The sequence below is a fragment of the Platalea leucorodia genome, assembly GCF_965183815.1.
Source record: "Platalea leucorodia genome assembly, chromosome: 26".
Lineage (NCBI taxonomy): Eukaryota > Metazoa > Chordata > Aves > Pelecaniformes > Threskiornithidae > Platalea > Platalea leucorodia.
Genome location: NC_138848.1, coordinates 716,905 through 739,278, shown reverse-complemented (window position 1 = coordinate 739,278; position 22,374 = coordinate 716,905). Strand labels below are relative to the sequence as shown.

At 68.5% G+C, this 22,374-nt stretch overlaps 2 protein-coding genes across 4 annotated transcripts; both read left to right on the top strand.

The window, feature by feature from the left end:
- Nucleotides 1-1,313: 1,313 nt before the first annotated feature.
- Nucleotides 1,314-12,306, top strand: NAPA (NSF attachment protein alpha). Its single transcript, XM_082333545.1, has 11 exons — nucleotides 1,314-1,454; nucleotides 4,856-4,935; nucleotides 5,166-5,282; nucleotides 7,850-7,896; nucleotides 8,219-8,296; nucleotides 9,773-9,828; nucleotides 10,184-10,268; nucleotides 10,410-10,514; nucleotides 11,332-11,400; nucleotides 11,633-11,683; nucleotides 11,797-12,306. The coding sequence occupies exons 1-11, from the start codon at nucleotides 1,357-1,359 to the stop codon at nucleotides 11,893-11,895; spliced, it is 885 nt and encodes a 294-aa protein (XP_082189671.1). The 5' UTR covers nucleotides 1,314-1,356; the 3' UTR covers nucleotides 11,896-12,306.
- Nucleotides 12,307-12,589: 283 nt separating this feature from the next.
- KPTN (kaptin, actin binding protein) lies at nucleotides 12,590-18,499 on the top strand. 3 transcript variants are annotated; one of them, XM_082333548.1, is made up of 12 exons: nucleotides 12,590-12,890; nucleotides 14,152-14,234; nucleotides 14,341-14,425; nucleotides 15,464-15,518; nucleotides 15,638-15,713; nucleotides 16,721-16,794; nucleotides 17,075-17,184; nucleotides 17,437-17,535; nucleotides 17,653-17,722; nucleotides 17,795-17,930; nucleotides 18,138-18,227; nucleotides 18,299-18,499. In XM_082333548.1, the coding sequence occupies exons 1-12, from the start codon at nucleotides 12,680-12,682 to the stop codon at nucleotides 18,389-18,391; spliced, it is 1,182 nt and encodes a 393-aa protein (XP_082189674.1). In that variant the 5' UTR covers nucleotides 12,590-12,679; the 3' UTR covers nucleotides 18,392-18,499. The 3 variants fall into 3 exon arrangements, with proteins under 3 accessions (XP_082189674.1, XP_082189673.1, XP_082189672.1); XM_082333547.1 differs by having other exon boundaries at nucleotides 18,055-18,227; nucleotides 18,304-18,499; XM_082333546.1 differs by having other exon boundaries at nucleotides 18,055-18,227.
- Nucleotides 18,500-22,374: the final 3,875 nt, after the last annotated feature.

The following is a 22,374-nucleotide window of genomic DNA, read 5'->3' as shown; positions in this document are numbered from 1 at the left end:
GCTTTCTGCCTCGGCGTTTCGGCGAGGTGTCGCCGGAGCAAGCGCGACGGCATCGTCAGTCGGGCGTAAAGAGCTCGGCGGCGGGGAAAACTCCTCTTTCGGGCTGATTTCTCCCCAAAACCCTCCGCGCACCGAGAAACGAGGGTTTCTGCGCCCTTGCCTTACCTCCTCTCCGCCGGCGCGCCGCGGTGAAGACGGCCCCGCTTGTTTCGCCTCTAGAAAAATCGGCCGCTCGCGGGCGGGCGCCGGGGTTTCACCGCGCCGGACGCCGCGGCAAACGCCGGCTCCGAGGGCCGGCGCCAAGCCCGGGGGTTTTGGGGCGAGCGGGGCGATTTTCGGGGGGAGAGCCTCTCCCCCAGCCGCCCCCTCATCTCCGTCCCGCCGCCGCCAGAACTCGGCGCCGCCTTCGGCAAAGCCGTCGGTGATGGAGATGGCTGCGCCGGTGATGTCACCTTCCCAGCCGCAGGCAGGTGCCGGATTCGAGGGATTCCGCCCCAAAAAAACCCGTTTTCTGTTGGCCGAGGCGCTCTGCCGCTCGCCGTCGCGCCTCCCGCTGCCGGCGGCGCCTCGGGCGCGTACCCGACGCCGGCGGCGCCGCTGAGGAACCGCGGAGCTCGTTAACGGCCCGCAGCCTCGTTAACTCCTCGCGCCTCGGGCAACGGGGCTGCGGGAGCGCTCCCCTTTCACCGCGAAGGGATGAATCGAGGGCTCCTCTCCAAAGCCCGCGCCGGCGGCGGCGGCGGGGCCCCGCTCCAATTATCCGCCTCGTTAGCGGCGGTTCGTTAAGCGCCTGGCGGGAGCAGCCGCCAGCCCCGTCCTGACCCCTCCGGGCCGGCGCTCGGCCCCTGTCACTACTGTTTCAGCTCCGGGAGAAGCAGCGCCAGCCCTGCTACGCCGTCAAGTAGCTGAGTGATGTCAGCGCGGTAGCCGTGACGTCAGCGCCGCGGCTGTGATGTCAGCGCCGTAAGCCTCGGTGAGCGCGGTGCCGGCAGGGGCGCGGGCGCTTGGCTGACCCCGGCCTCCTCCTGCCTCCCCCCGTCGCTGCGGGCCGCGGCCCAGCGCCTCGGCCCCACGTCACTGGAACGCGTCAGAATGGCCGAAAAGGCCGAAACCGGCCCATTTCAGGGCGGCGGGGTCCCCCCCGCCCCGCGCCCCCCGCCTGCGCCTGCTCCCCCCGGCCGCCAGGGGGCGCCGCCCGCCCTCGCCGCGGGGAGCCGAGGCGGAAGCGCCGCCCCGCCCCCTCCGCCCGCCTCACGTGGGCGCCGCCCGCCAATGCGGCGCGCCGCCGGCGTCACGTGAAGGGGGCGCACGGCGGCGTCAGGTGAAGGCGGAACGCCGCGGCTGCAGGCGGCCGCCATGGACCAGGCCGGGAAGGAGAAGGAAGCGCTGCAGCTCCTGGCCGAGGCCGACAAGAAGGTCCGCGGCTCCCAGTCCTTCTTCGCCGGCCTCTTCGGGTGAGTGCGAGCCGGCCAGCCCGGTCCGGTGCGGGGTTGGGCCCCCCCGGGGGCCTGACAGCGGGTGGGGGGCTTCGAGAGGAGGGTGCTGGGTCCTGGGGGGGGATGAGGGGGTGCTGGGGGACAGGGAAGGGGTGTTAAGGGCTTCTGGGGGGCTTTGGGGTGAAGGTGCTGGGCCCTGGGGGGGGTTTAGGGTGAGGGGTGGGCACCGAGGGGGTGTTGCGGGACAGATAAAGGGTGTTAAGGGCTTCTGGGGGGCTTTGGGGTGAAGGTGCTGGGCCCTGGGTGGGGTTTAGGGTGAGGGGTGGGCACTGAGGGGGTGTTGCGGGACAGATAAAGGGTGTTAAGGGCTTCTGGGGGGCTTTGGGGTGAAGGTGCTGGGCCCTGGGGGGGGTTTAGGGTGAGGGGTGGGCACCGAGGGGGTGTTGCGGGACAGATAAAGGGTGTTAAGGGCTTCTGGGGGGCTTTGGGGTGAAGGTGCTGGGCCCTGGGGGGGGTTTAGGGTGAGGGGTGGGCACTGAGGGGGTGTTGGGGGACAGATAAAGGGCGTTAGGGGCTTCTGGATGTCTTTGGGATGAAGATGCTGGGCCCTGGGGGGGGTTTAGGGTGAGGGGTGGGCACGTAGGGGGTGTTGGGGGGCATATAAAGGGCGTTAGGGGCTTCTGGATGTCTTTGGGGTGAAGGTGCTGGGCCCTGGGGGGGGTTTAGGGTGAGGGGTGGGCAGTGAGGGGGTGCTGGGGGGCAGATAAAGGGCGTTAGGGGCTTCTAGGGGGCTTTGGGATGAAGATGCTGGGCCCTGGGGGTTCCTTGGGGTGAGAGGTGGGTGCTGGGGGGCAGAGAAGGGGTGCTAGGTGCTTCTGGGTGTCTTTGGGATGAAGGTGTTGGGCCCTGGGGGGTTTTAGGGTGAGGGGTGGGTAGTGAGGAGGTGCTGGGGGGCAGAGAAGGGGCGTTAGGGGCTTCTAGGGGGCTTTGGGATGAAGGTATTGGCCCTTGGGGGGGCTTTGGGGTGAGGGGTGGGCAGTGAGGGGGTGCTGGGGGGCACAGAAGAAGCGTTAGGAGTGTCTGGGGGGTCTTTGGGATGAAGGTGGTGTCCCCTGGGGGGTTTTTAGGGTGAGGGGTGGGCACTGAGGGGGTGCTGGGGGGCAGAGAAGGGGCGTTAGGAGCTTCTGGGTCTCTCTGGGATGAAGGTGGTGTCCCCTGGGGGGTTTTAGGGTGAGGGGTGGGCACTGAGGGGGTGCTGGGGGGCAGAGAAGGGGCATTAGGAGTGTCTGGGGGTCTTTGGGATGAAGGTGGTGTCCCCCGGGGGAGTTTTGGGGTGAAGGGTGGGTACTGAGGGGGTGTTGGGGGACAGGTAAAGGGTGTTAGGGGTTTCTAGGGGGCTTTGCGATGAAGGTGTTGGCCCTTGGGGGGGCTTTGGGGTGAGGGGTGGGCAGTGAGGGGGTGCTGGGGGGCAGATAAAGGGTGTTAGGGCCTTTGGGGTGAAGGTGCTGGGCCCTGAGGGGTTTTTAGGGTGAAGGGTGGGCACGTAGGGGGTGCTGGGGGGCAGAGAAGGGGCGTTAGGAGTTTCTGGGGGGCTTTGGGCTGATGTGTGGACATTGGGGGGGTGCTGGGCATGGGAAAAAGGCACTAGGATCGTCTGGGGGGCTGCGGGGTGGGCGCCGGGGGGTGGCAGCGGGTGTTGGGGCACGTTACGGGGCGCGGGGGCTATGGGTGAGGCTGGGGAAGGCTGTCGGAAACCAGCAAGCGCTCTGGTCGCCTGTCAGTTCACTGTGAAGTCATCCCTCGCTTTCGGCCTGGGCTTTACAACCAGTTCAAACTGGGTTTTATAAACTTTACGTGCGGCCCTGCGCGCTCCTGGCTGCCGGCACGTCCTGGAAAGCCAAGCTCCGCGGCTTCCATTTGCCCACTTGGCACCAAAGACCGGGCCGGTTTCACGGCCGCGCTGGCTGACTGGGCCTGGCTTTAACTCCGGCTTTACGCAACCGCGGTGCGAGGGGAGAAATGAGAGGTTCCCCGCGCTTAACGTTGCCAAATTCAGCTCGAACCGGGTGATTTCATAAACAAGAGCGAGTCCGATAAGGGGGAGGTTTGTTTTCCTCGGGCTGCGGCTGGGAAGGAGACGCTGCGGCCCGGTTTTGTGCGTGGCGGGGACCGGAGCCACGGTTTCTGCTGCCCTTCGCTTCGCCGTGCTGCCGCGTTTCCTTCAGCTCGCCCTCCTTAACGTTATTTAACAGGTCCAAATTAACAGGAGGTGGAAAACTGGGGCGTTTAGGTATTAAACGGTAATTTCCAGTCGCGGTTGGGATTCTCTGAGTTCAAAGGCCGTTTTGCGAAGCGCCGAGATCTCTCGGGTTGTCTCAAACGGCCTCGAGCCATCGTCAGCCCCACGCACGTGAAATCCGGCTGCCGAAATCCGCCGAATGCTTATTGCCCTTTTAGCCCGGTTATCGGCCGGCGTTCGGCGGCATCGCCGGCAGCGCGGTTGGCGCGTGGGGCGGAGCAGCTGCCTTGATGCTTTCCCTCTTTTTTTTGGGGGGGGGAACGGGAGAATTTTGCTGCTGAAACCGATCCGAACTGGCGGAGCTGCTGACTCCGGCGAGTCGCTCCCGCCAGCCCCTGCCACGTCTCCGGGAGAGAGGAAACGTGAGCAAAACGGCTTAGGCTTGTGCTTAAAAAAAGCCCCAAAAATGCAAACGCGACCGTAATAAGCTCCCTTGAGTCGCCAGCTGGGGTTTCCAGGCGGAATCGGCGAGGTCGGCAGAGGAACGCGCTCGCTGGCAGAGCCGGTGTGCCGCAGGCCCTGCGTTTTAAAACGGGTCGTTGTTGGGCAGCCCCGCAGCCTCTCCCTTCCCTGGGTTCTGGCTGTTTTTGGGGCCCGGGAGGCTGTTTTTGGGGCCCGGGAAGCTGTTTTTGGGGCCGGGAGGCTGCTCCAGCGGCTGCTGGCTGTGTCCCCGGCGGCAGAGGGAGGCCGTGAGCCAGGGCTTCGCCGATGGGAGCAGCGTGGGGCTCGTTTGGGACGGGCCCTTCGCTGCGGGAGGGTTCCTCCGCTCGTTAATTATTCATAAAAAAGCGCTTCTGTGAAGGTCCGGCCCAGCTCCCGCCGTCTGCGGGGGGGGATTTAGAGCGGGGAAGGGTCGGGGCGCTTCCCCACGGCTGCGAGCGCCGTTCCTCTGGCCGTGCGAGCCGCCGGGCCGCCGGCGAGCTTCAGCCGGGAGCAAGCGGGCAGCCAACCCGCTTTTCTCTCCCCGTCGGCCTCCGTTCTCTCCCGTGTCAGCAGCTCGCCCCCGGGAGCCTCTCGCTCTTGCTGGAGCGGAGCAACGTGATTTTCCTTTCCGCTCGGGCGCGGGTTTTGAGCTTCCCGGCAGGCATTTGTGCAGCGCCCCGTTTCTGTTTGCTTCCAGGGGCTCCTCCAGGATAGAGGAAGCATGCGACATCTACGCCCGAGCAGCAAACATGTTCAAAATGGCCAAAAACTGGAGCGGTACGTACGAGCGCGGCCGCGAGCCGTTGCCCCGGGCTGGGGGTGCGGTCTCCTCGCCGCCCCCGGGGAGGAGCGAACCCCTCCGGGTCTGAAAGCCGGCGCAGGCTCGATGCCGCTGGTTTATTTTAGCTCGATTTTGAGCGGGGTGACCTGCCTGCGCCCAGCTTTTCCACCCCACCTCTCTGAAACGGTTCAGACGAGGCTCCTGAGCTTCCCCTCTCCTCCTCCAGCCGCAGGGAATGCCTTTTGCCAGGCGGCGCAGCTCCACCTGCAGCTGCAGAGCAAGCACGACGCGGCCACCAACTTCGTGGACGCGGGCAATGCCTTCAAGAAAGCTGACCCGCAAGGTAAGGGCTCGATTTCTCTCCGGCGCCGAGCCTCCCGAGCTGCGGTGGGAGGCGCGAGCACGCGTAAAACGCCCCGATTTCGGTTACCGGCGGCCGCGCGTCGTGCGTACCTGCTGGGTTTTCGCCCGTTACGCAAGGGTTTCTCCTGGGTGTGTGTTATCCCCTCCTCTCGACACCTTTGGGAGCGAGCCGAGATGCTGTGGGCTGGATTTGACGTGCTTCCCCGAGCTGCGAGTCGCTCCGGTAGCTGACGGCAGGCAAGGTTCACCTCCGCAGCCGGCGTGCCTGCCGGCTGACGTCGGTTCGCCCCCCCCCCCGCGGGAATCCCTGCGCCGAGCCTGACTCGGAGCATATGGCTTCAGCTGAAGCCGCAGGAGGGGTTTGGTGGTGATTCACGCGCCGTGCGTGGATCCCGCTTGGTTTGGCTCCCTTCGCTCCGGCGTTCGAGCAGCTCCCGAGCTGCTGGGAGCCGAGCCGGCGGGGAAGGTTCTGGGGCCGATGGGGCAAGCTGAGATGAAACGCTCCTCGACGGCTGGCGTTTCGGCTGGCTTCGGTGGGCCGGGCGACGAGCTGGGGCGTCCTGCGTCTTCCCCCCACGGGTGACTGGGATCCTAGCTCTCTTCCGCGTCGTTTGGAGCGCAGGAGGGGAGAATAGCGGTGGGAGGTGACGAGCGTGGAGCGTTGGGTTTAGGGTGCCAAGAGGGGAAGGAGCGCGAGAGTCGGTCTCGCTTTCCTTGCGTTCACCCGCGCCGCGGGGGACCGCTCGGCTGCTCCCGGCGAGCTGCCGGGCTCCCGCTGCCCCCGGGTTATCTGCGCCGCATCAGTTTGGGTCATTTTCAGAGAAGATAACAAAGTAACCTGAGGAGAAAACAAATTTAATCTCATGGAGGATTTGCTTAATCTCCCGGAGATTGATGTTCCGATTATCCGCTCCCGTGCTGCTCTCGACCTGTGTTTTCCTCTCTCGGGTGGCTGCGCGAGCCGGTGTGCCGAAACGCGCCCGCTCCCCCCGCCCCGGCGCGCCGTGGCTTTCGGGAAACCAGAGGGGGAAGGCGGAGGCTGAGCCTGCCTCTTCCTAATGGGGTAAAAACCTGGAATACAGGGGAATTCCCTGTGGCGGGGATGGGTCTGTGCTAGACAGAGCCGTCCGGCGGGTGAGGTGTTCAACGGGGATGGCTGGAGGGGCCAGGATGCAGACACGACCCCGCAGGTGAACTTGTGGAGAGAAAAACGTGGCTGAACGCCACCGCTGCCTCTTCTCGGTGAACCGACCTCGTCCTCGGAGCTGGTTGAGGGTCCCGCAGCCGCCTTCACCCCAGCGGCGCCGGAGGGCGGCGTTCCTGCCCTCGGAGCCCGGCGCCGGCGTGGTCCCTCGGCATCCAGCCCCGCTCCCTTCTCTTCCCCCTCGCTGCCCGCGCCGTGAACCGCCGTCCCACGTAGCCGGGGCTGGGTGCCGTACGGCGAAGACGCGGCTGTGACAGCCGTCAGTCAGATGGCAGCTCCTCGGCTGCTCGGCTCCCTGGTAGGGAGCGCTGCGAGCCTGGCAGCTGGGAGCAGTCAGAAAAAGATCCGTCTCCTGGAGCCTGGCATTTAGCTGCAGCAGAGTTCCTCCCACGCCTCTTCGGAGACAGCGAGGGGAAGGCGCCTCCTCCTGAAATACAGCGAAACGCTGCGGCTTCGGCCCCCCTGTCCTGCGCCGTGCGGGCCTGGCCGTGGCGGAGCTGGGCGCTCCTCCGAGCCTCTCTCCCTTTGGAAGGGCTGAAACGTGGCAGCGGGGGCCGGGTCGGAGTCGGCGCCGGGTTAAATCCTGCCCCGGGGTCTGGGGAGAGGCGGCGGGGGGCTCCCGGCTCGGTCCTGCGGGGCAGGAGAGGGGCTGCGGAGCCGCTGCCGGGGCTCGTCCCTTCGCAGGGACGGCACCCAGACATCCGAGGGGTCCGCATCTCAAACGCCCTGCGCCCCAAACAAAGGCCTTTTGTTCTGGGAAACAAACGGTTGAGTCGCGAGCGGCTCTGGGTTCTGCTTTTCGCTCCGGGGACCTGAGGAGACGCAGCCTGGCCCGGCGCACCACGAGCAGGGCCGCGCTGGAAGCGGAGCGGCAACGGCTCCTCGGCACCCGGCGAGCTCGGAGGCTGCCCAAACCGCTCCGCGTGCCCCTCGGCCTCGGATAACTCTCGTCCGCGGCAGCGTTGGGGCTTCCGACGTGTAGAAAAGCAGATTTTGGCGTGGGTGGTCTGTGGTCGGGGACCTCTGGCGCGGCGTCCGTTTGCCTGGCGCGAACCGGCTGGCTCTTGGCCATCAGCTGCCGAACGCCGGGGCACGGGGACGCGACGGTGCCAGCAGAGAGAGTCTTTGATTTGCTCTGCCGGTCGCTGTCGCCGCTCGCGTGCTCTAAATTTCCCTCGAAGCCTGTAGCCTCAGCAGCTTTTCTTGAGCAGCTATTGATTTTGGAGCGTGCTATAAATACAGCTCCGTCGCTTCGGGGAGGCCGGGAGCGGGAGGGAGGGGTGGCGAACGGCACCGCTCTTCCGAAGCGCCCGTGCTCACGAAGCTGTTCTTTCTCTTCTCAGAGGCCATTAACTGTTTGATCAGAGCTATCGAGATCTACACAGACATGGTAAGCCCGGCCGTAATCTTCTCGCCTCGCGTTCTCCGGGAGGGGGAGCGGCGAGGCCGAAGGGCCGGGCCCCCCTCTCCGTGCCCCCAGCTGAGTGGAAGCGGGGGGTCTCGGGTGGTTTTGCCCAGCTTGCTGGCGTTAAACAGGGCTGAAACCAGCACCCGGCGAGACCCGGAGGCAAACTGGTGGTGGGCAGGGGCCAAATCCTTCCCCGAGCGCTGGGAACGGCGCGTTGGGCGGCGGCTCGCCTGTCGCCGGTGCGGGGCTCGCTCCCGTCGGGCTGGGAGCGCCCTTCCGAGCGCCGACTCCTTTCCGCTTCCAGGGGCGGTTCACCATCGCTGCGAAGCACCACATATCCATAGCGGAAATCTATGAGACGGAGCTGGTGGACATCGAAAAGGTAAACGCCGGGGAGAGAGGGGAAGGCCGTCGGGCCGCGCGCCCTCCGGCTTCCGTAAATGCCCCCGTCAATTCCGGCGGGGATTCGGCAGCGGTCGAAACCCGGAGGCTTCGCGGCTGGGACAGTGGCTCGGGAGGGCTTTGCCGATTCCCCGCAGCCCCGGCAGACGCGCTCCGAGCCGTCCGGCCCGCTCGGGGTGACGTACCCTCCGCAGGTCACCCTTTGCCCTCCGGCTGTTCTCGCTTCTTCCCCGCTGAGCTCTGCCGGTTGCCGCCCCGCCGGCGTCAAGCCCCAAATACCAGCGACGCTTCCCGGTGTGTGTCAGCCCTGCGCAAACCCGGGGAGACGCTTGGAACGGCCTTGACGCCGCGGCTAACAAAAAAAAAAAAAGGCTTCGGGCTTGCGTGGGCGTCTGGGAAGTGCGAGAACAGTTTGATTGGAGCCATCTGAGAAGAAATGGCCGCTGCCGACGGAGGCAGCGAAGGCCTCCGGCTTCCCGGGGGCTCGGGTGCCGGCGGGGTCCCGCAGGGCCGCCTCCGCGGGTGCCGTTCCTGCCCCCGTGGCTCCGTTCTGACTCAATGGGCTGCTTTTTTTTTTTTTTTTTTTTAATTCTCCCGGGAACTAAACCAGGCTCGTTTTAAAGAGAAACAAGTTTCCACATCCTGCGTGGATCTAATTCGGGCTTCCGCTCGCTTCCCGAGTTAATTTAGGGCTGTTCTCGACACTTCTCCCGGCCAGCCTCCCTGACACCCTGCTTGACAGCTCCTGGGAATAACCCCCGGCGCCGTCCGGCCCCGCCGGGCGCCGCTCCCGGTGAGCTGCTGGGAAAATAACGTAGGGCTTTGCCCTCGGCGCTGCGGGGAAGGGCCGAGCTTGCTCAGCCGGATCCGCCAGCTCCCATCAGGAAAGCCTCCTCTTCCTCGGCACCGATCCGACGCGCTCCTTGGCAGCGATACGATTCGTCTTCAAATTTAGCTGCCCAGTAGGTCCCCAGCCTGTTGGCAGGAGACGGGTGTGAAACGCGCCCACGGGCAGCCAGGAGATGAGCCGCCCCCCTAACGAATGGCCTGAAAAGAGAAAAATAACCTGGCCCCCGGGGAGGGAGCGTATCTTCGCTCATCCCGATAGAGCCGCCGCGCTCCGGGACGCCTGCCGGCCCGGCATCTGGCTCCCCGCCGAAGGTCCGGGCCTTCTCCCTGCCCTGACCTTGTCTCGGCGGGGAGCTGCCGGCCGGTTGCCGCCTCGGGAGGGGAGCCGGCCGCGGCAGCCGGCGCAGATGGCAGCGCGGGCAGCGGAAGCTGCGTGGGCGGCTGGGAGCAGGCGTGCGCCCCGCGGGGCCCGGGCTGGGGAGGGTTCTCCCGAGCGCGGCATCGCCGCAGGCTCTGCGGCGCCCCGAGCTTTGTATTTTTTTATATATAAAATGTGTTTTTTTTTTAACGGTGTGCTACGCCCTGACTGCGTTCGCCTTCCTCCTAGGCGATAGCCCACTACGAGCAGGCTGCGGATTACTACAAAGGGGAAGAGTCCAACAGGTAAAGGCTCTGCCGCTCTCTCTCCGTGCGGGATCGGCGCTCCGGCACAGCCCGGGGCGGCTCAGGAAAACAGATGGTGGCCGAGTTTCTGTCTCCAAAGCGACTTCCCCCTCCGCAGCGAGGGGCGTTGCGCGCCTTCGCCGCTGCCCGCTTCCTTCCTCGCCCTCACCGCCGGCTTCTGGCCCCGGCGAGGGTTGGCGGCGTGCCGTGCCGGGGGGAGAGGAGGGCTCCCGGCGCTCCTGGGCTTCGTGGGACCCCCAATTCCCGGCGCTCGGGTGGGAGCCGGGCCGGCGGCGGCGCGGGGAGGCCTTGCCGGCGCTGCCCGCAGCTTTCCCCGCTCTCCGTTTCCCCGCAGCTCTGCCAACAAGTGCTTGCTGAAGGTGGCCACGTACGCGGCCCAGCTGGAGCAGTACCAGAAAGCCGTGGAGATCTACGAGCAGGTAGCCCGCTGGCGCTGGGGGGCCCCGTCCTCCCTCTCCCCCGCCCAAAACGCTCGTCGGGAGAGACCCCCGGCCGCAGCCCCTCGGCGGCAGGGGGCTCGTCCCCGGGAGCGCTGCCCTCCCTCCCGCTCGCCCCCCCAGGTGGGCACCAGCGCCATGGACAGCCCGCTGCTGAAGTACAGCGCCAAGGAGTACTTCTTCAAGGCCGCCCTCTGCCACTTCTGCATCGACATGCTCAACGCCAAGGTGCGGCCGGGGCTAGCGGCTCTGCCGGGACGCTTGCCCCCGCCCTCGACAAGCCCCCAGAGCCAGCCCGCCCGCGCGGGCCCCTCCTCGGCCCTCTCCTCCTCTTCCTCGGCCCTCTCCTCCTCCTCCTCGGCCCTCTCCTCCTCCTCCTCCTTCCTCGGCCCTCTCCTCCTCAGCCCTCTCTTCTTCCTCCTCCTCTTCCTCAGCCCTCTCTTCTTCCTCCTCCTCTTCCTCGGCCCCCTCCTCCTCCTTCCTCGGCCCTCTCCTCCTCCTCCTCCTTCCTCGGCCCTCTCCTCTTCCTCCTGTTCCTCAGCCCTCTCCTCCTCCTCCTCCTTCCTCAGCCCTCTCCTCCTCAGCCCTCTCTTCTTCCTCCTCCTCTTCCTCGGCCCTCTCTTCTTCCTCCTCCTCTTCCTCGGCCCTCTCTTCCTCTTCCTCTTCAGCCCTCTCCTCCTCCTTCCTCTCAGCCCCTTCCTTCTCAGCCCTTTCCCTCTCCTCCTCCTCATCCTTCTCCATCCTCCTCCTCCTCCCTCTTCTGCTCCCTCTCCTCCTCATCCCTCTCCCTCTCTTCCTCCTCCTCATCCCTCTCCCTCCCTTCCTCCTCCTCATCCCTCTCCTCCTCCTCCTCCTCCCTCTTCTGCTCCCTCTCCTCCTCATCCCTCTCCCTCTCTTCCTCCTCCTCATCCCTCTCCCTCTCTTCCTCCTCCTCATCCCTCTCCTCCTCCTCCTCATCCCTCTCCCTCTCTTCCTCCTCCTCATCCCTCTCCCTCTCTTCCTCCTCCTCCTCCTCCTCATCCCTCTCTCCTCCTCTTCCCCCCAGCTGGCGGTGCAGAAGTACGAGGAGATGTTCCCGGCCTTCACGGACTCCAGGGAGTGCAAGCTGGTCAAGGTGAGCGGCGCAACTCCCTCCTTCCCCGCCTGCGTCGCTGGGACGGCAGCGCCAGCGGGGCCGGGATCGCGGAGCGCTTGAGGGGCCGGGAGCGCCGGCGGCCTGCCCGCTCCCCGGGGGGCTCCTGCCGGCGCCGGGCTGGGCTCCGCGCCCCCCGCGTCTGTTCGGAGGAAGGCGGGGGGGGGAGGCTCTGCCTCTCCCCTCCCTCATCCCCTCCGCTCCCCTCTCCCAGAAACTGCTGGACGCTCACGAGGAGCAGAACATCGACGCCTACACCGACGCGGTAGGTTTAACGCCGCCGCCGGGAAAAAAAGGCGGGAATTCGCCCCAAAGGCCGGGCTGGGAGGGCTCTGCCTTCCCCAACGCCGCCTCCCTCCTCTTCCTCTCCCCCCGCAGGTGAAGGAGTACGACTCCATCTCCCGCCTGGACCAGTGGCTGACCACCATGCTGCTCCGCATCAAGAAAACCATCCAGGGCGAGGAGGACTTGCGCTAGGCGGCCGCCCCGCCTTTTCCCCACCACGTTCCCCGCCTTGTTCCCCTTCTCCGGAGCCATTCCCGTTTTCCGGAGCCGCTCCCGCCCGGCTCCGTCCCCCCCTTTCCTTGTACATGGCCCCCTCTTCAGATATTTAATGTAATATATTCCCCGCGAGCCCGGGTTTTCAGCTCTCCCCCTCTGCGCCGGGGGTCCCCCCGTTCTCCCCGGGGGGCTGCGGGACTTTGCGTCCCCCCGGCTCCTCCCCAGGGGCGAGGAGGAGGAGGAGGAGGAGGAAGGCGCTGCTGCATGCGTTGGCGTCGCTGGCTGTCGTGCATCCTCGCAAAGGCAAATAAAACCTTGCATGAGCCGAGCCCTGTGTCCCGGGGGGGGCTGCGGGCCCCCCTGCAGGGTCGCGCTGCCCCCGGCCTCCTCAACCCTCCCTGCGCTGCCTTGATTAATCGTAATTAATCTTAATTAATGAGGGGTCCTGTCCTGCCCCCGCCGCCGCCGCCGCAGGGAGCCCTGAGGGTTCCATGTGCTGCCCCTTGGCTCCGCCCCCCTCGCCAGGCCCCGCCCACGGGAGGCGGGGTTATGCAAAACAACTCACCCAAGGGGCGGGATTAGCGGCTATAACTCCGCCCGGGGGGGCGTGGCCATACCCACGGCTCCGCCCAGGCGTCGCAGCGGTGACGTCACGGCGGCGCCGGCCCGCCGAAGGCCCCCCCCCCCGCGCGGCGGCGGGACGGGGCGGTCCGCGGCGGTGCCGGTGGCCGGTAACCGGTAACCGGTAGGCCGTGCCGCCATGGCGGGCCGGTGCCCGCTGGTGGAGGACAGCTTCAGCCGGCTGGCCTCGCAGAGCAACGTGTACGGGCTGGCGGCGCTGGCGGGCGGGGAGGGCCCCGGCGGGCTGCTGGCGGCCGCCCTGAAGGGGAAGGTGATTTACTTCCGGTACCACGACCTGCGGCAGCGGCTGCGGCCCGTGGCCAGGGAGCTGCAGTTCACCTACATCCCCGGTGGGGCCCCGGGGGCGCGGGGGGGGGGGGCTACGGGGGTCAGGGGGGAGGGGCTACGGGGGGTCAGGGGTCAGGGGGAGGGGTTATGGGGTCAGGGGGAGGGGTTATGGGGGTCGGGGGGGGCTACGGGGGGTCGGGGGGGTTATGGGGTCATGGGGAGGGGTTATGGGGGTTATGGGGTCATGGGGAGGGGTTATGGAGTCAGGGGGAGGGGCTACAGGGGGTCATGGGGAGGGGTTATGGGGTCAGGGGGAGGGGTTATAGGGGTCGGGGGAGGGGTTATGGGGTCATAGAGGGGGCTACGGGGGTTCAGGGGTCAGGGGGAGGGGTTATGGGGGTTATGGGGTCATGGGGAGGGGTTATGGGTTCAGGGGAGGGGCTACAGGGGGTCATGGGGAGGGGTTATGGGGTCAGGGGGAGGGGTTATGGGGTTATGGGGTCATGGGGAGGGGTTATGGGGGTTATGGGGTCATAGGGAGGGGCTACGGGGGGTCAGGGGTCATGGGGAGCGGTTATGGGGTCAGGGGGAGGGGCTACAGGGGGTGGGGGGGGTTAAGGGGTCAGGGGAGGGGTTATGGGGACAGAGGAGGGGTTATGGGGTCATAGGGAGGGGCTACGGGGGGTCAGGGGTCATGGGGAGGGGTTATGGGGTCAGGGGTCATGAGGGGTTGCAGAGGGTCAGGGGTGATAGGGGAGGGGTTATGGGCGGTTAAAAGAAGGGGTTATGGGGTCAGGGGTCATAGGGGAGGGGGTTACGAGGGTCAGGGGTCATGGGAAGGGGGTTACAGGGGTCAAAGGGAGGGGTTAGAGGGGGTCAGGGGTTAGGGGGAGGGGATACAGGGGGTCAGGGGTCATAGGGAAGGGGTTATGGGGGGTCAAAGGGAGGGGTTATGGGGTCAGGGGTCATGGGGAGGGGTTACAAGGGGTTATGGGGTCATGGGGAGGGGTTATAGGGGCACAGGGAGAGGAGTTATGGGGGTCAGGGGTCATAGGAAGGGGTTATGGGGGTCAAAGGGAGGGGTTACAGGGTCAGGGGTCATGGGGCAGGGGTTGTGGGGGGTCAGGGGCCATGGGGCAGGGGTTGCAGGGGTCAGGGGTCACGGGGAGGAGTTACAGGGGGTCAGGGCTGGGGCTACGAGGGTGATGGGTCAAGGGGCGCGGGGGGGCCAGCCTGCCCATTTCCAGGGTCAGGGGTCACGGGGGGTCAGGGGTCAGAGGGCTCGCGGGGGGCTGGGCCCCCCCTGAGGCTCCGCCGCCGCAGTGGACGCCGAGATCGTCTCCATCGACTCCTTCCCCAAGTCGCCGCCCCAGCGCGGCCTCGTCGTCGGCATCACCTTCATCAAGGTGGGGCCCCGCCCGGGCGGGGCTGCGGGGCGGGGCAGGGCGGGGCTGCGGGCGGGGCTGCGGGCGGGGCAGGGCGGGGCGCCCCGCCCACCCCCTCGCCCCCCAGGACTCCGGGGACAAAGCCAGCCCCTTCCTCAACATCTACTGCGACTACGAGCCCGGCTCCGAGTACGACCTCGACTCCGTGGCGCGTAAGTGCGGCCCCCCGGCCTCCGTCTGTCCCTCCTGGCGCGCCGTCTGTCTGTCCCCAGGCTCCATGTCCCATCCCCAGGCTCTGTCTGTCTGTCCCCAGGCTCTGTCTGTCCGTCCCCAGGCTCCATGTCCCATCCCCGGGCTCTGTCTGTCTGTCCCCAGGCTCCATGTCCCATCCCCAGGCTCTGTCTGTCTGTCCCCAGGCTCTGTGTGTCCCCCCAGGCTCTGTGTGTCCCATCCCCAGGCTCCGTCTGTCTGTCCCCAGGCTCTGTCTGTCCGTCCCCAGGCTCCATGTCCCATCCCCGGGCTCTGTCTGTCTGTCCCCAGGCTCTGTGTGTCCCATCCCCGGGCTCTGTCTGTCTGTCCCCAGGCTCTGTGTGTCCCATCCCCAGGCTCCGTCTGTCTGTCCCCAGGCTCTGTCTGTCCGTCCCCAGGCTCCATGTCCCATCCCCGGGCTCTGTCTGTCTGTCCCCAGGCTCCGTGTGTCCCCCCAGGCTCTGTGTGTCCCCTCCCCAGGCTCCGTGTGTCGTCCCCAAGCTCCATCTGTCCGTCCCCAGGCTCTGTGTGTCTGTCCTCGGGCTCTGTCTGTCTGTCCCCAGGCTCCATGTCCCATCCCCAGGCTCCGTGTGTCCCCCCTGGGCTCTGTCTGTCCGTCCCAAGGCTCCGTTTCCCATCCTCAGGCCCTGTGTGTCCCATCCCCAGGCTCTGTGTGTCCGTCCCCAGGCTCTGTGTGTCCATCCCCAAGCTCTTTGTGTGTCCCCGGGGCTCCGTCTGTCTGTCCCCAGGCTCCGTGTGTCTGTCCTTGGGCTCTGTCTGTCTGTCCCCAGGCTCCGTGTCCCATCCCCAGGCTCCGTGTGTCTGTTCCCAAGCTCTGTGTGTCCCCCCGGGGCTCCGTCTGTCCGTCCCCAGGCTCCGTGTGTCCCCCCCCGGGCTCCATCTGTCCGTCCCCAGGCTCCGTGTGTCCCCCCGTGCCCCGTCCGTCTGTCCCCAGGGGGACACGGGGGGTCTCTGAGCGCGGCCCCCCTCTCTCCCCGCAGAGAGCTGCCTCAACCTGGAGCTCCAGTTCACCCCGTTCCAGCTCTGCCACGCCGAGTGCGTACCCAGCCCCGCACCCCGTCACCCCGCACCCCGTCACCCTGTCACCCCCGTCACCCCGCACCCCGTCACCCGCAGCCCCCCGTCACCCGCCCCTGTCCCCCTCCCGCCCCCAGGGTCTGCGTCGGTGACAAACCCGAGACGGTTTTTCTGCTGAGTGGCAACGACCCCTCCATCCACCTCTACAGGGAGGTGAGCCCAGCCTTTCCCCCCCTTTCCCCCCCTTTCCCCCCCTTCTCCCCCCTTTCCCCCCCTTCTCCCCCCTTCTCCCCCCTTCTCCCCCCCTTCTCCCCCCTTCTCCCCCCTTCTCCCCCCTTCTCCCCCCCTTCTCCCCCCTTCTCCCCCCTTCTCCCCCCTTTTCCCCCCTTCTCCCCCCTTTTCCCCCCTTTTCCCCCCTTTTCCCCCCTTTTCCCCCCTTTTCCCCCCCTTTTCCCCCTTTTCCCCCTTTTCCCCCCTTCTCCCCCCCTTCTCCCCCCCTTCTCCCCCTTCTCCCCCTTCTCCCCCCTTCTCCCCCCTTCTCCCCCCCTTCTCCCCCCCTTCTCCCCCCCTTCTCCCCCCTTTTCCCCCCTTTTCCCCCTTTCTCCCCCCTTTTTGCCTCCTTCTCCCCCTTTCCCCCCCTTCTCCCCCCTTTCTCCCCCCCTTCTCCCCCCTTTCTCCCCCCCTTCTCCCCCCTTTCTCCCCCCCTTCTCCCCCCCTTTTTCCCCTGCTTTCCCCCCTTTTTCCCCTGCTTCCCCCCCTTTTTCCCCTGCTTTCCCCCTTTTTCCCCTGCTTTTCTCCCTTTTTCCCCATTTTTTCCCCTGCTTCCCTCCTTTTTCCCCTTTTTCCCCTGCTTTCCCCCGTTTTTCCCTAGTTTTCCCCATTTTTTTCTCTGCTTCTCCCCTTTCCCCCCCCTTTTCCCCCCCTTTTCCCCCCCTTTTCCCCCCTTTTCCCCCCTTTTCTCCCCCCTTTTCTCCCCCCCTTTCTCCCCCCCTTTCTCCCCCCCTTTCTCCCCCCTTTTCCCCCCTTTTCTCCTCTTTTCCCCCTCTTTTCCCCCTCTTTTCCCCCTCTTTTCCCCCCTTTTCCCCCCTTCCCCCCCTTTCTCCCCCTTCCCCCCTCTTTTCCCCCCCTTTTCCCCCCCTTCCCCCCCCTTTCCCCCCTTCCCCCCCCTCCCCCTTCCCCCGTCCCCCCGCCCGCCGCAGCCCAGCCCCGCTCTCCCGCAGAACGAGGGCTCGCACCAGTTTGAGGAGCAGCCGGTCCAGCCCCTCTTCCCGGAGCTGCAGGATCTGCCCAGCAAGTACGGGGGGGCGGGACCCCCCTGGGACCCCCCCGGGACCCCCGGGACCCCCCTGGGACCCCTCTGGGACCCTGGAACCCCCCTGGAACCCCCCAGGACCCCCCCAGGACCCCCCCGGGACCCCCCTGGGACCCCTGGAACCCCCCTGGTACCCCGGAACTCCCCAGGACCCCCCTGGGACCCCCCCGGGACCCCCCTGGGACCCCTCTGGGACCCCGGAACCCCCCTGGGACCCCCCAGGACCCCCCCGGCCTCAGCCCCCCCCCCCCGACCCCCGCAGCGTCCTCTGGCTCGACGTCTGCAACGTCCCCGGCGCCGGCCAGCGCATCACCGCCTTCGGTTGCCAGAGCGGCTACGTCCGCGTCGCCCGGGTGGACCGCGCCGGCCCAGGTGAGAACCGGCCACCGCCACGTTCCCCCCGCCCCGCCGCCGGCCTTTCCCGCCCGGAATTAACCATCCCGGCGGCATTGATCCGCTTGGCTCCGCCGCTGCGCCGGCGGGGATTAACGGGGAGGGCGGGCGACGGGCAGAAAACGGGCTGCGCGCGGCGTCGGCCCGCGGATGGGATGCCGGATCGTTCCCGGCTCCCCGGGCGTTGGGATGGCGTCGGCGGATCCCAGCGGCGGCCGCTCTCTGTCGCAGCGGTGCTCCAGAGCTGGAGCATCCAGCAGGACGGTCCCGTCTCCAAGGTCCTGGTCTTCCCGCTGCCGTCGGAGCCGGGAGCCGGCACGGCCCAGGGCGGTAAGGAGACGGCGCCGCGGCACCGATCCCTGCCGCGGCCTCTCCGGAGCTCCGGTTTCCCCGCCGCGCTCGGAGCCGCGGGGTGACCCCCGTCCCGCTGCCGCCTTCTTCTCCCAGGTGACGCCGTCGCCGCGCGAGGCTACAGCGTCCTCGTCGCCAGCACCATCGAGCTCTCCGTGGTGTACCGGTGAGCGCCGGGGCGGCGGCGCGGGTCCTTCGCCTCCCCTCCTCTTCGTCACCCGGCTCCTTCCTCCTCCAGGGACGTTTTAACCAACGGACTGGGCGACCAGTTGATCTTACCGGCCAGCGACCAGTACGACAGCGTCCTCTGCGCGCTGGTGACCGACGTCGACTTCGACGGCGCCCGTGAGATCCTCCTCGGCACCTACGGCCAGGTGAGTGATGGCGTTTGCCGGCGGGGCGGTCGCGTGGCCCGGCACGGCTCTCCGAGCCGTGCCGGGCCACGCGACCCCCCGCCGGCATAGCCCCCGGCTTCCCCGCGTCCTCTCTCCGCCGTAGGAGCTGCTCTGTTACAAATACTCCGGCGCCGCCGGGAATCCTCCCGGTGAATTCCGGCTCCTCTGGACGCGGCGTTTCCCCAGCCCGCTGCTCTCCATGCTCTACGCCGACCTGACCGCCGACGGGCTCTGCGAGCTGGCCGTCGTCTGCCTGAAGGGCTCCACGTCCTGCAGGTGAGCGCGGTGCCGCCGCGGCGGCGGGGTCCCCGCCGTCGTGGGCTTCACCCCGCGCCTCCCCACGCCAGCACAGCCTGGAACCGACGGCCCGGCGCGTCCTGGAGCGGCTGCGGGGGGAAGCGGAGCGCCGAGCCTGGCGCGGGACGGTGGCGGAGGCGTGACGCGGCTACGGAAGACGCCGCCGGCGTTGCCCGGCCTCGGCGGTGGCGAGACCCCCGCCAAATTGGATGTACCCCAACCTCCCACCCCCCCCACCAATAAATGCGTTGCCGGCATCCCGCCATCACCCCTGGCTCCTTCGGCGAACGCCGCCGGCGGCCGGGAGAGCTCCTCCGTCCCGGCGAAGGGGACGTGACACCCACGGGGCGGGGACGGCGGAGGGAGACCCCGGACCCCCCGCCGGACGCCCCGGTTTTGGCGTCGGACCCTCCGCGCGCCGCCGGGACCCCCCGGCCTGCGGTTGGCGGTGTGCCGGCAGCTCCCAACCGCCGTGCCGGCAGCTCCCAACCTCCGTGCCGGCTGCCTCCGCGCCTCCGTGCCGGCTGCCTCCCCTCCTCGCCGCGGCGCGATGGCAGCTGCCTCCGGCGCCAATGCTGTGCCAGAGCCGGGGGGGTGCCGGCGCGGAGCCGCTGCCGGAGAGGCCGGGGGCCGGCTGCGGGCGATGCTGGGGAGCCCCCGGCTTTTCGGGGACCCCCCCCCCCCGTTCCTCGGGCAGGCGCGGCCGGGGGGTCCCCAGCTTCACGGGGCTGCGGGACCGGAGGAGCCCCCCCAGCTCCTTGGGGACCCCCCCAAATCGGTGTTGGTGACAGGGGGGACCCCCCAAATGTCATGTAAGACCGGGGGGACCCCCCCTAAATGGGTGGGGGTGACTGTGGGGACCCCCCCCGCATCCCGGGGACCCCCCAGCTCCTTGGGGACCCCCCAAATCGGTGTCGGTGACAGGGGGGACCCCCCAGCTCCTTGGAGACCCCCCCCAGTGGGTGTGTGAGACTGGGGGGACCCCCCTAAATGGGTGGGGGTGACTGTGGGGACCCCCCCTCGCATCTTGGGACCCCCCCCAGCTCTTTGGGGTCCCCCCCATCTCCTCGGGAACCCCCCCCGGTGGGTGTGGGGGACCGGGGGGACCCCCCATCTCCTCGGGAACCCGAGGGGGCCCGGCTGGGAAGGGGAAACTGAGGCAGGGCCGGGGTTTGGGGGGGGGGGGGCTCGGCCCGGGGGGGCCCGGGGGGGGGGGGGGGCGGAGCTGTCCCTGCCCCGGTGCTGAACGGCGGCGGCGGCCCCGGGGGGGGAACCGAGGGTCCCGGGGGGGTCGGGGAGGGGGTGACGGGGGTCCCGGGGGGGGTCAGGGGTCCGGGGGGGTCCCAGGGTTCCTGGGGGGGTTCCCAGGCGTCCCGAGGGGGCCCGGGGGTGTCGAGGTGGGGGTAACAGGGGGGGTCCCATGGGTTCGGGGGGGGTCCCGGGGGTCCCGGGGGTCCCGGGGCCGGTCCTGGGGGGGTCCCGGGTGTCCAGAAGGGGGTCATAGGGGTCCCAGGGGGGTCCCAGTGGTCCGGGGGGGGGGTCCCGGGGGTCCTGGGGCGGTGCCGGGGGTCCCTGGAGGGGTCCTAGGGGTCCCGGGGGTCCGGGGGGAGCCTTGGCCGTCCGGGGGGAGTCCTAGGGGTCCCGGGGGGGGTCCCGGGGGTCCTGGGGGGGATCCCGGGGGTCCTGGGGGGGGGTTCCAGGGGTCCGGGGGGGGGTCCTAGGGGTCCCGGGGGTCCTGGGGGGATCCCGGGGGTCCTGGGAGGGGATCCCGGGGGTCCTGGGGGGGGTCCTGGGGGGGTCCCAGGGGTCCGGGGGGGGTCCTAGGGGTCCCGGGGGTCCGGGGGGGGGTCCCGGGGGTCCCTCTCCCGCAGCCCGGGCCGCCGCTGCCCGGTGCCGGGGCTCCCCGCCCCGCTTGTGGCCATGGCGGGGGGGGGGGTCCCGGCGTCGCCCCCCCCCCCCCCCGTTGCCGGCGGGGCGGGGAGGGGGCGGGCAGCAGCGGGGCCGCGTTCCCGCCCCCCCGGCATCGCCATGGAGCGCTGACTCCCGGCGGCGGCGGAGCGGAGCTGGCGGCGGCCCCGGGGGGGGCACGGAGCGGAGCCGCACCCCAGGTAGGAGCGGGGGGTCCCCCCGTGCCCCCCCCCCCCCGGGGTCCCACCCCCCCCCCCCCCGAGGATTCCGCCCACCCGGGACCCCCCCACTCCCCCCCCATCCCCGGGGATCCCCCCCCCCCCGCCGTCCCCCCCTCCCCAAATCCCCCCCCCCTCCCCAGGACCCCCCCGAGCCGCCGGAGCGCGGGGACCCCCCGAGGTAAATCACCACCATTTTGGGGGGGAAAAGGAAGATTTTGGTGGCTTTACTGGGGGGGGGGGGGGCTCCGCTCGCTTCGTACCCCCAATCCCGCTTCGTACCCCCCAATCCCGCTTCGTACCCCCCAATCCCGCTTCCCATCCCCAATCCCGCTTCCCATCCCCAATCCCGCTTCTCATCCCCAATCCCGCTTCCCATCCCCAATCCCGCCCGGCGAGCGCTGGAAAAACCCCGCCGAGTTCTCATCCGTAGAAACAGGTGTTTTTCGGGGGGGGGAAAACCCCAAATTCCCCCCAAATCCCCGCCAAATCCCCTCCAAATCCCCCCCAAATCCCCCCCAAATCCCCCCCAAATCCCCTTTCTGGGACCACCGGTGCCATCCTCCGCCTCCGCTCCCCGCGGTCGGTTTATCCAGGGGGGGAGAATCCGACTCGGAAAAGGATCGAGCGGCTCGTAAAGGCTTTTTTTTTTATTATTTTTCTCCCCTCCCCGATCCCGGCGACGTTCGAGCCAGGGATAGAAAAGATGATTAAAGCTAAAAACCCGGGATGCGTTGGGAAAAGCCTGGCGGGATACGGCTTCATCCCGCTCACCGCCGCGATCCCGCCCGAGCCCCCCGGCCCCGCTTCGGCGGGGATAAAAATGGGGATTTGGGGATGCGAGCGGCTCCTCGCCCCATCCCTCTGCATCCCGGGGTTTTCCCGGGATTTGGGGTCCTGCTGGAAAAAGGGGGGGGTCCCCGGTGGGGGGACGCGCTTGGATTATTCTGGAAGGGAATCGGCGGCTTCATCCCGAGCTGGGGGGGATCCCCAGGGATGGGGGGGATCCCCAAGCCGGGGCCGCCCGTCTCCCTAAGGATGCTCCCCCCCAAAGCGGCCGCTGCCATCGCGCTCCTTTCCCCTTCTGCTCTTCCTCCTCCTCCTCCTCCTCCACGCCTTCATCTCTGCGTCCCCCTCCCCGCCGACCGCGGAGCATCCCCCCCATTCCGGCCAGGGATTTTCCTGCTTTCATTCCCGGCTCCGTGGCCTCCGGCCCTCGCTGCGGCCGCGGGGGCCGTAAATACTCGGGGAAGTTTTCCCTCGCGCTCCCAAAAGCGCCGTTTCCAACCCCAATCCGGCCTCCGCCGGGGCTTGGCCGGGGGTCGCCCCCCGCGCGAGGGCTGCGAGGGGCGCTGGGGTCTCCTCCCGGCTGCAGATCCCTTGGGAATGGCGAACGCTGCCCGGCCGGAGCCCCGGGAGCCCCGGGCCGGGACGGGGACGGGGACAGACCCCAGCCGGGTCCCGGTGGCCCCGCGGCACAAAGCCCTCGCCGGGATATTTCCACCCGGATCCCGGCGCTCCGGAGGGGGAAAAAGCCGCTCGGCGAGTGGCTCTGTCGCCTGGCCCACGGCCCCAGCCTCCCGGAGCGTTTAATCGCTGTTTCGCCCAGACGCCGGTAATGAGGCTATTAAATTAATTACAGCGGCGTTTGTGTTGGGAAGGGAGACGCCGGCCCCCTGCCCCGGGAGGGCGCGGGCCGGGGGCGGCATCGCTCCCCGCTTCCCTCCGGATCCGGCCCCGGAGCGGGGGCTTGGCCGCGGCCACCTGGGGCAGGACACGGCCGCGGCAGAGCCGGCGATGCCGACGGGCCGGGACCTCTCCTGGGGCCGCGTCTCGGTCCGGTGCTGCAGCGGGGCCGGCGCAGCGGGGCGATGCAACAGGGTGCTGCGATGGGGCCGTGCAACGGGGCCATGCAATGGGGCCGTGCAATGGGGCCGTGCAACGGGGACGTGCAATGGGGCTGTGCAACGGGGCCGTGCAATGGGGCCGTGCAATGGGGC